The 15,982-nt window shown below is 39.8% G+C and overlaps 1 protein-coding gene across 2 annotated transcripts in view; it reads left to right on the plus strand.

Annotated features, from left to right (window-relative positions):
- Positions 1–15,982, plus strand: part of COL9A1 (collagen type IX alpha 1 chain) — a 215,014-nt gene that overhangs the window by 149,424 nt on the left and 49,608 nt on the right. For both annotated transcript variants that reach the window (XM_033937800.1, XM_033937801.1), the window contains exons 27-32: positions 90–143; positions 236–289; positions 6,305–6,358; positions 6,962–7,033; positions 13,689–13,724; positions 13,850–13,894. In XM_033937800.1, coding sequence (XP_033793691.1) covers positions 90–143; positions 236–289; positions 6,305–6,358; positions 6,962–7,033; positions 13,689–13,724; positions 13,850–13,894 — 315 coding nt within the window. The remainder of the gene's footprint in view (positions 1–89; positions 144–235; positions 290–6,304; positions 6,359–6,961; positions 7,034–13,688; positions 13,725–13,849; positions 13,895–15,982) is intronic.

The raw sequence follows: 15,982 nt of genomic DNA on the forward strand, positions 1-15,982 counted from the left end.
ACCTATTGACTGTAGCAGGTTCTAGACTCTTGTGCATTTTTTTTCCAAAGATTGTCTTAGTTGTTTTCTTTCCTGATGTTTCCTAACAGGGTAATACTGGTGGTCCTGGCATTCCTGGTGTGATGGGACGTTCTGGTAAACCTGTAAGATTTCTGTGTTTTCTAAGTGTTTTGTTCATGTTTGAATATACTTGTTTGGGCTTGCATAGTTCACTCTTTTGTCTTCATGAAAACAGGGTGAGCAGGGACCTCCGGGTGAAGTAGGCCCACTTGGACCAAGAGGATTACCAGTAAGTACTTTCTTTGCTTGTTGTGCTTTGTATGTCAGCTGTATTTAAAAAAAAAAAAAAAAAAATTCCATCTAATTATGGTTGTCAATGTTTTCTCTCTCTCTCTCTATATATATATATTAGTGCTGTACATCGATTAAAATTTTTAATCGCATGATTAATCATGATTAAAATTTTTAATTGCATGATTAATTGCATAAAGTGCCCCTTCACATTTCCTCCTGTATAGTGCAATATGTACATAGCACATGTAAATTCTCAAAACTGACACATTTCAATTCTCTTGTCCCATAGAAAGGTGGTATATCTCCCTCCCCTTACTAAACTACAAATAATTTATCTTACCTTTGTTGTCTAGTGATTTTATATTTCTAATCATCTCATTCTGCATCTGTGGTTCTGCTTTCCTGTGCTCTGTCTATTCACTATTTTTCTTTTTTTCTTCTCTTTACTTCCTGCCCTATATCCATCTTTTACGATCAACATTTTTATTGTGCTTCCTCCTTTTAAAATCCGTCTAGTTTCGGTCCTTTCTTTTCTCTTCCCTACCATTCATGGGCATCATCAACCAGCATCTCCCTCCCCTTCCTTTCCTTTCAGTTCCTTTACATGGGTACCCTCTCTTCCTTTCTCTCTTCCCTTCCCTCCTCTCCCCTCCCTCTCCCTACCACTCTGTGCTCACCATTTCTCTCCTGTCACCATCTCCCTTGCTTTTTACATCCCTATTTCTAGAATCTGGCTCTTTCAAACATCACTCTACTCCCCCATCTATACCTCTTTCTCTCAGCAAATCTTCCTGGGCTCCTATTCTCTCTCTCCTCCCACCTCTGGTCAGGTATCTCTCTCTCCTCCCTTCCTTTCCCAGTCAGGTATCTCTCTCTCTCTCTCTCCTCCCTCTCCCCCCTCATGGTCAGGTCTTGTCTTTCTCCTTCCTCCTTCACTCCCCACATGGTCAGCTCTCTTTCTCCTCCTTAGCCTTTCATTGCTTGCTGACAGTGCTAGCAATTTAAGCAGAGCACTGTCGGTAGGCTAGCCAGCTCCAGTCTCTTCAGTCCCTGCTACACCGGAACAGCTGATGTAACTTCTTGTTCCGGTGTAGCAGGGACTAAAGATACCACGAAAGACTGGAACTGGCTAGCATGCCAGCAGTGCTTTACTCTAATCACCAGCTCTGCCATCGGGCTTTGAAAGGTTGGCGGGAGAGAGGGAGGATATAGTGGACTGCTGTGGCAGCATCCAGTGACGTTCTAGAGAGGGATGAGAATTCTGAGCAGACCTAGGGACTATGGCTTTTTCTCTTTTGGAAATCTTGCCAAATACTTGTGACCTAGATTGGCCACTGTTAGAAACAGGATACTGGGCTTGATGTATCTTCAGTCTATCCCAGCAGGGCAAATCTTATGTTCTTATGAGGATTCTTGCTGGAACTGTGGACTATAGACAGGAGAGTGTATGGAAATGCATGGTAACCTAGAGCACAATAAACCAGCAGACATTTTTTTTTATATAACCTGCAAGCTAAAGAAGCAAAAGGAAACTGTTGGGTCAAAACAAATAGTAAATAAAATAAACTTCTCTATAGACAATATCGCCTTAGAAATAAAATTCATTTATTTATTTCAAAATTTTATATCCCAGTGGTGGGGCTGAGGCTTCCAAGGAGAGTAGAATGATTAAGTTATCTGGATTATTCGAGTTTTGAATATATATGGACTATATACCAGATAAAGAAATTACACATTTATAAACATATTGCCAGAGATATTTATGATTGAGTTATCTGGATTATTCGAGTTTTGAATATATGTGGGTTTGTGATTGGGCAGTTTCCCCTAAAATAAGACCTAGTGCATTTTGGGGGCCCAAAAATAAAATACGACAGTATCTTATTTTTGGGGAAACACGGTATGTTTGTAAGTGAAACCAAAAGCGAATGCTAGGCTCCATGAAAGCTTCAGGTATCGTTGGCATTCTTAGCAGAGCAGAAAGCAAGTCTGAGGAATTATGCTGTGACTTTTTTTTTTCTCTCACTTATTTTCATATCTCTCCCCTCCCCACCCCCACCCCCGCCTTGTATGCTGAAACATGTTTTCTTCCTTGTCGGTACAATTGGTATATGGTAGAGGTTACGCAGCAACAAAATTGATCTCCTGTGTTTTTGTGGTACAGATGCAGATTAAAGTCACAGTAGTAAGACTAGTAGCTTCTGTTGTTCAGCTAATCTGCTGAACCATATATTTAATGGCATGCAGTGTATGAATCTAGATACAGGTCTGTGACTCAGGAAGCAGCAGTGTGTGAAAATGAAAATTGACATTTTGACTTATTTACTAATCCCCTCATCAGAATGAAACATTTTTGACAGATTATAATAGATTAGAGCGTGGCGATTATACGTTTGAACACCTCAGTGATAGGAATTTTGTTTACATGTCCTTTCAACGTTTTGCTGTAAGAATTTAATACCTTCTGTAATGATCTGAGCTTGCTGGCATAAACCACAGAAAACAGCGCTATTTAGCTCACTGGGAACGACTCTCAGCCTGATAAATAGTATATAACCGGCTATCTTGCAATATTCAGCAGGAGATAGGTGGCTTTCTCCTGCTGAATATGTTTCTTTATGTTTATTATTTGATACCCTGCTAGTGCAAAAGGTCATACCAGCTTACAATAACTATATCCAGCTTAGTGGATTGGCCGGTGAACATATATCATGTGATCATTTGGTCACCACCAATATTCAGTGGCTAAATTCGACTGCCAGATAGAGCCACCTAAAAAGGTGGTACTGTATTTCTTTGGCTGTTTAGACTTAGCTAGCTGGCTCGGCCATCTAAATCTAGGCTGGAAATTCAATGCTGATTGACAGATACAGTGCTGGCATTGAATTTCCAGGTTTGCCATGGACCTGTGATCTCCCATGATCTTAATATTGAGTTGGGGGTGTTTGTGTGTGTGGCAAGTGTTTAATAGGTTTGATGTCACAAAAGTGACTGTACCAGTTACAGGATCCAGAAATTGGGTTCATATCACTCCAGAATTTAATCAGAATTATACAGATTTAGTAACAAAAAAATCCCCAAACTAATTTGTATGTTTAAAAAAATTCCCTATTAATTCAAAACAAAAGAATTGAGACCTGCATATTAATTATTTTAGTAGCATTAGGACTTAAAAGCCCTGGGGTGTGGTGAGCAATGTGAAGAGGGACAGAGAAATAAGAAAATTCTCAAAGAATCATGATTGAGAGATACCACAGATGTCTACTGGGGTGCAGTGAATGAAGACTGAGGGTCTTATCTTCTAGAAATTGACACATTTATGCATTATTTCTTATAACACTAACCCTCCCTTTTACAAAACCGTAGCATGGTTTTTAGCGTCGGCCATGGCGGTAACAGCTCCGACGCTCAAAGAATTTCGATGAGCGTCAAGAGTTGTTACCGCCCTGGCTGATGCTAAAAATTGCGCTACGGTTTTGTAAAGGGAGGTTAAATTGTTTTTATATACTAACGCTGGCTGTTACTAAATCGTGGTAGAGCTTCTTACTGCTGGCCTGCGAGGTAAATGCTCTGATGCGCATAGAAACTAAATGAGCACTAGAGCTTTTACCTCGCTGGCCTGCGATAAAAATCTCTACCGAAGTTTAGTAAAAGGAGCCCTAAATTTGGATTAACAAACAATTAGGTTTTATTTTTATTTCTTAATATCATGACCTGCAATAAATCTAATTTGGAAAGGTTGCGGGATATAAGAAATTATTTATATACCGTATATTACCTATACAGTTTCCATAGTAACAAGCATAAAATGTTAAACAAACATACCTACTTACATTACATTACATTACTGACTTCTATTCCGCCTGTACCTTGCCGTTCTAAGCGGATTACATCAAAAGATAACTGGACATTTCCAGGAAGAAGATTACAATTAATGACGCTGATAGCTAATTCAATTTTGATGTGAGGTTATAAAGTAGAAAAATGAGGGGAGCGTCAGAAGGAGCTGGAAATATACGAGAAGATTGCAGAGTGGATGCTGGTTACATTGTTGAGTCTTAGGGGATATTACAGGTAGGGAGAGGGAGAGGGGAGAATAGTATGGGGGAAAGGAAGGGGGGTTAGGACATCTGGAAAGCTTTGAGGTCCGTTGTTGCTGTCAGCAGGTTGGTGATGGAGGGGTCCAATTTTGCTGCCTGTGTTGCTAGTAGGTGGTCATACATCTTTTTGCATTTAGTTCCTTTGAAAGGGGGGTAGAAGAATGGGGACTGGGTTCTCCTTTGTCTGGATGAGAGGTTCCTGTTTAGGCGGTTGTTTAGGTGGGTGGGTGCCATTCCGTTTAATGTTTTGAATAATAGGCAGTATAGTTTGAATTGAATGCGGGCTTGTTTAGGTAGCCAGTGTGAGTCTAGGGTTAGGGTTTAACAATAGTTCAGTTGTTTAAGGCTTTAACAATAGTTCAGTTGTTAAAAAACTAACACTCTTAATAATGGTCGATAAACATCAGAAATCTTCAAATCCAGTTTGAATATAAAATTTCAGCTCAAAAAAGCTTTCACAAACACAAACACAAAATTCCTGGCAGGGTATTCCACAGCTTTACACCCGCTACAGATAACATAGTCGCACCAATCTTAATGTGGGATATTAACATATTACCTTCCAAACATAATTTCCTACTGTTTTCTGAGCTCAGACTTCAAAAAACTCTTGAAAAACAGCAGGAGAGACTTGGTCCAAAGTTTGATGAATTATAGAAAGAATTTTGAATTGGACTCTTTGTTGTATTGGTAACCAGTGCAACTGCTTCAATACTGGTGTTATACGAGACATGCCAGAAGTACCTGTGATCAATCTAGCTGCAGAGTTAATCAACTCTAGTTTGGAAAATTTAGATTCAGGCCACAATTTACTGCCGTTATACAGATCCATGGTGAGACCTCACCTGGAGTACTGTGTTCACCTATTTTGAGACCAAGACCCTTAATCCCCTTTTCTATCCTCCTCCTCCCCCCCCTCTGACCTACTCCCCTCCCCGTCTCCCTCCCTCCCCCCTTCTTCTCTCCTTGCTATTCGCAACTCTACGATCAATTTGATATGTAACCACTTGTAACTACTATCTCCATGTTGTTTGCAACTCTGTGATCAATTTGATATGTAACCACTTGCAATCTCTGCCTAACCAATGTGAACCGCCTAGAACTCTTCGGGGTATGGCGGTATACAAAAATAAAGTTATTATTATTATTATCAAAAAGATGTGAAGAGAATGGAGTCGATTCAGCGAATGGCCACTAGGATGGTCTCAGGACTTAAAGATCTCCCATATGAAGAACGTCTGAGCAGGCTGCGCTTATATTCTCTTGAAGATCGCAGAGAAAGGGGGGACATGATAGAAACATTCAAATACATCACGGGCCGCATTGAGGTGGAGGAAGAAATCTTTTTTCTTACCGGTCCCACGGCGACAAGAGGGCATTCGCTAAAGCTCAGAGGGGGAAGATTTCATAGGGACACCAGGAAATACTTCTTCACCGAAAGGGTAATTGATCGATGGAATAGTCTTCCATGTCAGGTAGTCAAGGCCAGCAACACGCTCGACTTTAAGGGACGATGGGACAGACAGGTGGGGTCGCTCCAGAGGAATGCTTAATAGATGGATTATCGAGGGAGGGAGGGTTCTTGGGTGGACAGACTTGTTGGGCCGTCGGCCCTTTTCTGCCGTCATACTCTATGTTTCTATGTTTCTTACCCTTTATTTAGCCCTGTCTTGGAGTCAGATTGCATTGAGGTATTTTGGCTGGCCTTTATTTGCTGTGCACCATGTTGGACAAGTGAACAAATTATTTTCTTCAGCTCTGATATTTATATATGTATGCACGTTTGAAGTCAAATTACTATATTAGCATCAAAATTAACTACAAAACATATATTTATGAAGGTAGTGTGTTGCCCATAAATAGGAATACTTGGTTTAAGGCTTTAACAATATTCTTTTGTTTTCATAAAGGGGGATAGAGGTGAACCAGGTCCTATTGGCCCTCCAGGACCACCTGGGAAAGTGGTAAGCACTTTTACTCGCATTAAATTTACTTTCCCTCAGTTTATTATGCTCCAGTGTGGAATCAGTATGCAGGGAACCATTTATCAGTATGAAATCAAGTTAAGACAACAGAAATGCAGGAAACCGTAATGGTGCAATGTGAAATTTATGGCAGTTGCTCCCTATACTTGCTGTTAACATGTGGTTGCACTGTAGTTGTTTTTGAAGATAAGGTATATAAGAAGCATTATGCAGTGGAAGCAGGATTAAATGAAGGCTTGACCTCTGTCCCGGCAGTAGAGCACTGCAAAGCAGCAACATGAATAGCCCTTTCAGTTCTCCAAACCCTATTTACACAGTAATAGGAGACTGAGATTTTAATAAGCCTGGACTGAATGGGACTACTGTTACAGAGGAATGCAGACCCATGGAGAGCACAAATCTGCAAGGAAGCAAAAAAAACTCGGTGTACTCAGCATGGGGGGAGGTAGCAGTTGCTGGTCTCCACTAGCTGTAACAGAACTTTTCAATCTACAGGTTGCTTTGTGTTTATGCCTTTCACAGGTCCCTTTTATTCTCTGTAATGGACATGCTAAGACGTTTGACCATGTGTTTACTTTGTAGGGTCCTGTAGGTGACCCAGGATTCCTTGGTTTGCCTGGCCCTCCTGGCTTGCCTGGAGTTAAGGGTGATAGGGTAAGTTCATAAACTCTACTTAAAGAAAATCTTGCTACCACTGATTTTACTCCCTCATTCTGTATGGGGTTGCTAAAATTTAAGCATTCATGCTTAAATTTATTGAATACTACCACCCAGACGTGCAAGTGTACATTAACACAACAGATACATGACAATAGTGTACCTAACCACTACTCTGTATTTAAGTGTTCAAATGGCTTACCCCCAAATTCTGTGTATGGCGCCTTAAGTTGTGTGTGCCATACTCCATCACAGAGCATTTCTACATGCAGACAATGTAACATTTGTTGTTTCCTCTAAAATGTTACTATCGCGTCTACAACTCGTTCAAAATGCAGCAGTATAACTCATATATGGATTATGGAAATCAGAACACCTACTGTACAGGCCTACTATTTGAAACTACATTGGTTGCCCCTAACCACAAGGACCAAGTTTAAATTAGGCATCACCGCCTTTAAAATCCTAAGAGGGAATGCCCCAATTACCTAACAGAGTTGGCCATCCTACTCCAGGGTGCCTCCAACAGATATTCCACCTGAAATTCCCAGCACGCAACAATATAAAGTCTATCAGGCAAATTACCCTATCCATCGCCAACTACTACTTCCACAACAATCCTGTAACCACTATTTCAGGTTCAGATATAATAAATGCAGGTCCTAGATATAATAAATGACTGCTTTTTTGGAGCAACTGGTCCAGAAATCAATAAGTGGGAGAGCTATTTTAGATCTAGTTCTTGGTGGAATGCAAGGCATAGTATGATAGGTAATGGTGTTGGGTCCTCTGGGAAACAGTGATCATAACATGATCAAACTTGAGCTAATATTTGGAGTGAAGTCACTAAGGAAATCTACTGTAGCAGCATTTAATTTTCAAAAGGGTAACTATGATATAATGAGGAAATTTGTTAAAAAGAAGCTCAAAGGATCAGCTGCAAAAGTTAGGACTTTAAATCAGGCATGGACATTGTTTATAAATACTATCTTGGAGGTGGGGAAGAGGGTGGGGTGAGGCACATCTCACCCTTGCTATGCCACTGATGGCCATTTTTCTCAATGGAGGAAGGTGAATAGTGGAGTATTGCAAGGATCTGTATTGGGACCAGTGCTATTTAACATATTTATAAATGATCAGATATGCATTTGTTCCTGAACTAGAGTAACTAATATGAGGGGTACTCTTGTCATGCTGTGCTTTCTGTACCAAGGCAGGGAGCCAACCTTGAAGTAACTGAAATGGTAATTGTAAAAGCCCATCTCTAAACCGTCTAATGTAACTCCTGGGACAAAACAAAGAGTCAACTATGACCTAACTATATTAATAGTTGTCCTGATCTTACCTGTACTAGCAACCCTATTAAATGTCCATCTTAAACTGTCCATAGAGAGGCAGATAGACATTTTTTTCTTGCCAAACCCTTTGAATTTGCTAATTTCAAAACCAAATTTCTAGGTGGATGTCTATGCTAAATGTAAGGATGAGCCCCCACCAATGTAAAGTTTTGGAGGGGTGATGTTGCAGCAGACAAGCCCCCAATGGTGAGATGTGGCAGCCTTACAATCCTCCAGGTTCAATACCCTCATAGAAGGTTCAGTAGGAAGTTAAATTAATGACAAGGATAGCCAAGAGTAGTTGCATAAAGAATATATATAGGCTTAATATTACAGGAAGGCAATGTTTAGAAAGATATATCAAGCATATACTGGGCTACAGATGTACAGAAAAAAATAGAAATAAGCTTTACAAATGCAGAGTGGATTTTCTGTGTATGTGAGAGAGAAGACAGTTTACCTGCAGTAACGCATGTCTGGATAGGTGAGAGACTGTGTCTATGAGAAGACAGGGAGATGAGCAAGAGTCCAGAGGAAATAGAGAAGAGAGAGGGATGGCCCATGCTCCAGAGAAAGTAAATGGGTCCAGAGAGAGAGTAGATTTTAACCCCTTGTATTTATGTTTGAGACTTGTTCTAAAAATAGAATCTAACTTTTGTAAACTGTTTGAAACAATGGTAAATAAGGTGGTGGGGCGTGAGAGACTGGAAAAGAAAAAAGAGAGAAACTGTCCCCCATAGACTGGGAGATACTGTTAATTTCCAGTATCCCTCTGACAATGGTTTCTGATTAACCATAACTATCTGTGCTAGAACCTGCAGCTGGGGCTACTATCTTAAGCATCAGACATTAGCACATCTTTTGAACCTCAGGACTGCGCCAAGGTCTTTTGTTACTTTTAATTTAGATGTAATTTAGGCATTCTAATGACATCACCCAAGATCAGATATTAATGATATAATCTCCCATAGGCCTCTGCTGACATTGGTTAAGCCAACAGAAAATGCTGACAACTATTAATGTAAGGCTGGGCTGACATATCCCATACTTTTTTTTTTAAAATGAAGGCATGCTTGTGGTACCCTTCTATATAGCATTCACTTCTGCAGATGTTTTGCCCTTCGAAGATGCCTCTCTTACCTCCAACATTACATCAGCAAATCACCTTCTCCTGCACAGTCTTCAGGCTATGAAGATAAACATTTTCCATTATTAGTTCAGACCTCTGTCTTAGGTTGTATAGTCATCTGGGTGGGGAAACCCAATATGCTACATCATACCCATCTTTGAGCAAATGAACAGTGCATGCGGGATGCAGGAAGCTTTCTCGAGAGGTTCAGGTTTAAAGGTACCAAGATGCCATGAGTAGGGATATGAGAGTATGGGAAGAGATCATATACTATGTCTAACCCTGGTATGCAATGCAATAGGCCATGCCAGATTAACCAAATTAGAACCAAATTAGTAAGTGTCAGAGAAGATACTGGAAAATCATGTTTCTGCAGTTTATCTAAATCTCAAGAGGTGTGTTAGAGTTGTGGTGTAGGCGGAACTAGGACAGGCTTATGACGAGGACATTTTTTTGCCTTAAACATTTAAGAATATGTCCAGGCCACAGTTTGGATGTTTGGGGCTAGACCTGTTTTAATAACAAATAAGCATGAACCAGCCCCTTACTCTCCAAGTGGTCACTGACCCACCCCCCACCCCCAAAGATGTAAATGAAACAGTACATACCTGCCTACATGATAACTTCAGATGTTATAACCAGTCCTAGTATATCAGCAAACAGATCTTTGGAGTAGCCTGGTGGTTAGTGCAGTGGACTGTAGAGGAGAGGACCCAGGCCCATATCCTACTCTCTCCTACACTTATGGTAGAATATGTGAGTCTTCTAGAACCTATCCAGATCCCATTGTACCTACCTATAAGTTACACCTGCTGGCATAAGGTTTGGTGTAAATTGCGTCCAGTTGAGGTGGGGTAGATTTTGGAAGGCTCACCATACAATATAAGGGGGTTATGGTGAGGTGTGTACCAGGGGTTTTTATGTGAAGTTCACTGCAATTGCTCCTAGCATTCCCCACTGCTCAGCTGGGACATCTGTGAGGGAAGTCTACTAAAAATCTTAGCCCCTCCTACATCCTAATGGCTTGTTTTGACCATTTTTCTTTTGGACGTTTTTTTAAAATATGATTCAAAAAGATAGATGCGCATCTGAAAAATGGCCATTTAAATAAAAACCAAGATCGACATTTTGCAGTTTTGCAAATGGGCATGTTTGGTACTGGATTTTTGTGTGTCTCCCAAAAATGTTCAAACTCTGATTTAGACATCATATCGAAAATGCCCCTCCATATCATTTTCTTCACTGAGAGGGAAAAACAAGAGGCAAATATCCCAAAAATTGACATATAGAGAGCTCACATTAAGAATTCACATATCTTAAGGTCAACTTATTGTTTACCAGTGACTGATTTATATAATAAAAGGCAAGAAATAAACACATTAAGGACTAAATTTTATAAAAGGTGCCTAAAAAAAAATCAGCACTGAAAAAATAGTACTGAGCGCTTTTTCTATAAATTGTGCTCAAAGATAGGCACCAGATATAGAATAACGCTTTGCGCCGGGGAACCACGCCTAAATTTAGGCATTCCTACTTACACCAACTGAAACTTACCTCCTCTTCTACAAAGCTGCGCTTGCAGTTGCCACACGGTAACGGCCCTGAAGCCCATAAAGATTTAAAGGGCTTCGGGGCTGTTGCTGCATGGCAGCCACTAGCGCAGCTTTGTAGAAGAGGGGGTTGGTGTAAATTCTCAGGCATAAATTAGGTATGGATTCCCCTTATTCTATAACTGTATAAATTGCAGAAATCCTCCTGATCCACTCATGACCCTCTCATTGCAACGCCTGCTTTTGAACCCACATGTAAAATTTAGGTGCAGATTCCGTGCCTAGATTTATACACTTGGAGGGGCATAATCAAAAACAACATTTAAGTCCCCTTTTGACCTAAGCCCTAGGCGCACAAAGTGGGCAGCAGGGAAATGGCCATTCTCGAAAAACATGTCCAAAATGTGTTTTCTTTCAAGAATGGCCTACCTGTATGTTCAGCAGTTTAATCGCCCATACCTCCACTACGTGTATGTTTAGAACACATTCCCGACCCAAAAATCGCCCAAGTCCCAAACGCCCAAAACAAGACCTTTTAGGCAAAGGAGGGGCCAGTCCTTTGCCTAAAAGTACGATTCTCTAACCGACGTCTGTCATAAACAATGCCAGTTAGAGAATCGTGGAACAATCGCAATGATCGCGGCAGGAGAGATGCCCAGTCTCTCCTGCTGGACACCCCCCCCCACAAACCCACGTGATCATCACCGGCAGGATAGATGCCCAGTCTCTCCTGCCGGACACACCCCAAACCCACGCGATCTTCACTGGCAGGAGAGCTGCCCACCTGAACCTGCAAGATAGCGATATTCACTGGCAGGAGGGATGCCCAGTCCTTCCTGCCGGTCATCCCTACCACCCACCTGCTGGACCGTCCAGCCCACCCCTCACCAGGAGTCCCCCTAACCCCACCTGATTCCCCCCAACCATTCAGACAAAGGCGGGGCCTGCCGGATGGATGGAAGGAGGATGCGTACGGCCATTAAAAAAAAGGTTAGAGGAGGGTTGGGGGGGAGAGTTTGGGGTGCGGTATGGGTGGGGTTATTCAAATTTTCCAATATACAATCAGTTAAACAAGTGGCCAACCACCACTAAGATATGTCTAAAGAGATTATACAACTAAAACAGAAAGAAACCTGACATTTGGCTGCAGCACAATACATCTTTAAAGTCCCAGTCCAAAAGAAGGGCTTGCCTTGGGGATTGTATGCTATATGGGGTTACAATCACAAATGAATTCCACAAAGAATATAATGCAAATAATCAAAATATTTAAATAGTGAAAGAGTGCCCTCAGTGTGGGGTTGTGAGCTTTGAAGTCCTGTTCCACTGAGCCGTTCTAATGCCCTTAACACAACAGAGCCGGCACCATTTAATGGGCCAGCTGCACACCATCATCGGGCCATAATACATCTTTGACAAATTTCTTTTTTTTTAAATTCTTTATTCATTTTTACATATTACAACAAGTGTAGTAGATAAAATCATATGAACTTATAAATACACACTTGAATTAACTCTCATAAACACATTAAATATAACATTTCATTACATACTTATATTCTATAATATCTTGACTATTAAGTATTACACCTGATATCTGAACAATTATTATTAAATAGAAACCCCCCCTCCCCATCCCTCCCGTAACAGAATTTCATACAAATACAGTGAGGCTATTGACATATTCAAATGCATTATGAGATAAATAAAAATAATACCCACCCTTTTCCCTTCTATCAAATATCTTACCTTGGGAAAAAGTTATCATTCATTACAAAAGTCTGTTAATGGTCTCCATATTTTCTGAAATATATCAAAATATCCTTTTTGTGTTGCAATTGTACGTTCCATTTTATATATATGGCATACAGAATTCCACCAAAAGTTATAATTTAATCTGTTGTAATTTTTACAATTGTATGTTATTTGTTGAATTGCTACTCCAGTCAAAATAAATAAAAGTTTGTTGTTATTTGACAAAATTTGACTCCTTGCACTCATTGCTGTGCCAAATAAAATAGTATCATATGCCAAGGCAACCGGATTTTCCAACATCTTATTTATTTGAGGCCAAATTGATTTCCAAAATAATAATATGAATGGACAATAGAATAAAAGATTTCTTATATATAGCAGATCAATTTCTCAGTGGTCCTAAGATTTTTAGTGCTTGAAGCAGGCCTAAATGGAATGGAAATATGTTATGGGATTGTCTTGTATTGGCATTTTAAAACGTATAACTTAAGTTTGCCTAAACTATGCCTAGAATGTATCTATGAAATCTCTATGTGCTGCCAGCACATGTGTAAGTTCCTTTTCTAACATCACTACTTATATCTCTTTGCTGTTTACATGTATAAATCAGCTTTATACTCGGGTAAATGGCATCTAACTCTTCTAAAACCATGCCCATTATATGACAATTAGATGTTCTGTGATGGAGAATTGAGTACGTCAATGGACCAGTACACACAGTCACACTCATATTCTGGGTGCTCAGTAGTTTTAAGCAAAAGTACTCTGTGTAAACACTGCTCCCATTCAGTTCCATCTCACATATTGGTCAAATAAACTGGAAATTCTTTTACATTACCTGCTTATGAAAAGTTATTTTTTCTCCGTTGTTTTCTATTTAGGGTGGGGTAGGAGAGCCAGGCCCCAAAGGGGAACAGGTAAGTCTTTAAAATTATATCTTCTCTAGTGATGCCTTTGACTATTGTATTGACAGTTGAGTTTCCTGGAAACCTGAAACATGTTATAAAGAAACAGATATTTTACATTTTCATTGTTTATTTAGGGTGACATTGGGGCAGAAGGAATTCCTGGAGAAAAAGGAGACCAAGTAAGATGTTTGCTTATGTTCCTTTTCATAGGCCCATCCATTCATAAGAGAAACATCCCTTTGATTTTGAAAGCATATGTTGCTGAAAGGTGATTCAAAGTAAAGGATGGGGAGGGATAATTGAAAAAACCTATATACTTCTATTGTAACATAGAAAAGTGAAGGCAGATAAAGAACAAATGAAACAAAAAAGGAGTGGGAAAAGTACACGATCAACCAAACTTAGAAGCAAGCAGTTTATTGAAAATACATGAATAAAATAATGCATTTACATAAAGGTATGCAGGTCTAAACATAAAAGTCTTTCATCCTTATGGTAATGGACCCCAACACGGTCCGTGTTTCGGCTGTAAAAGCCTTCCTCAGGGGTATATATAGATAAGGCCCAGTAGATGGCACCAAGATACAGCAAAGAAAATATGGTGCCAAGATACAGATAAAGACTATATGGCTTATCAAGTTGGCCCAACCATGCCATCCACCATCCCCACCTCTCTTTTAGCGATCTAATGTACTTGTTCCAAGAGAGGAGTCCTGTAGCTTCATAGAGTCTACTAAGGTATTCTGAGGTGGAGATGTGCAAACGGAGTGGCATGTACTGTGGAGGTAGTGTGACCATATGCTCCAGAAAAAAGGGGACGGATTGAGACATCCGGGTTTTACTTCCATTGAAAGCAACCAAGATGTCTCAATCTGTTCTCCTTACTTCCATTGCTTTCATCATGGAAGTAATAACCCAGATGTCTCAATCTGTCCCCTTTTTTCTGGAGCCATATGGTCACACTATGTGGAGGCCATATGTCTGAGGAGATGTAGCATTTCAGTTGAAAGAAAGCTCTGGAATGAGAGGGCATATGATGAAGTTAAGAGGTGATAGGCTCAGGAGTAATCTAAGGAAATACTTTTTTATACAGAAAAAGTGATAGATGCGTGGAATAGTCTCCCGGTAGAGGTGGTGGAGACAAAGACTGTGTCTGAATGCAAGAAAGCGTGAGACAGGCACATGGAATCTGTTATGGAGAGGAGGAAATAATGAATGCTGCAGATTCCATTAATTTACTTACCACAGAAGTCAGACTTACTGGCCCTATTTCTCCCTTACTTCCACTTTTGTGGAGATGGACCATGTTCCCAGAGAAAATGATGACAGACTAAGATTGCATGTCTTACCCAGTCTGTCCAGAATTAATATACTGGGTAAGGACCTAGTCAGAGATGTAGTGATGATATGAGTTCTGCTGTGATTTGTATTTGTTACTGTAATTTTATTGTGAATGTTTTAATTGTTCACCACCTAGAATGTAAGATAGTATGGTATACAAATGTATAAATAAATAAACTACTAAGTTCTGTAATCCTTTCCTTTCCCTCAGAGGTCTTCTATGTTTGCTTCATGTTTCTTAATTCATTTATTGTCCTTGTCTTCACCACATCCACTGGGAGGCAGTTCCATGCATCCATCAACGTATCCATCAATAATATTTGTTTAGATTTTACTGAGTCTCATGTCTTTCATCTTCATGCTATGGCCTTTTGCTCCAGAGCCTTCTATCTGTTGAAAGAGGCCCACCTCATGGGCATTTATAGAAATGAGTTATTTAAATGTCTATCATATATTCCATGTCCTATCTTTCCTCTAGGGTTTACATATTTTGATTGTTAAATGTGTCCCTGTATGATTACTCATGAGTGTACCCCCTTTCACCCTCATCCAGCGACTCTATGTTCTAGAGCTTCCTTTCTATTGAAAGAGACCCACATTGATGGAGAAATTCCATAAAGTGGTCACCTACATGTAGGTGCCACATATGGACTTAAATCATTAGAATTCCAGCCTATATGCACTTATATGTGCACAATGCACGACCTAAACTGTATTCTCTATCTACTCTCATATTTTCATTTTTTTATTAAGATATTTGTACGTCAAACTTACAAATTTTTTTTTTAAGTTTTTTATTGATTTTTTCACATATCAACAAGTGTTATAAATTTTCCATACATTTATCTTAACAATACACTTGATATCTCTATAATGTATTTTATATAAACCATATTTTTATATTATTTTATCTTATGAATTTATAT

Source organism: Geotrypetes seraphini, chromosome 3, assembly GCF_902459505.1.
Source record: "Geotrypetes seraphini chromosome 3, aGeoSer1.1, whole genome shotgun sequence".
Classification (NCBI taxonomy): domain Eukaryota; kingdom Metazoa; phylum Chordata; class Amphibia; order Gymnophiona; family Dermophiidae; genus Geotrypetes; species Geotrypetes seraphini.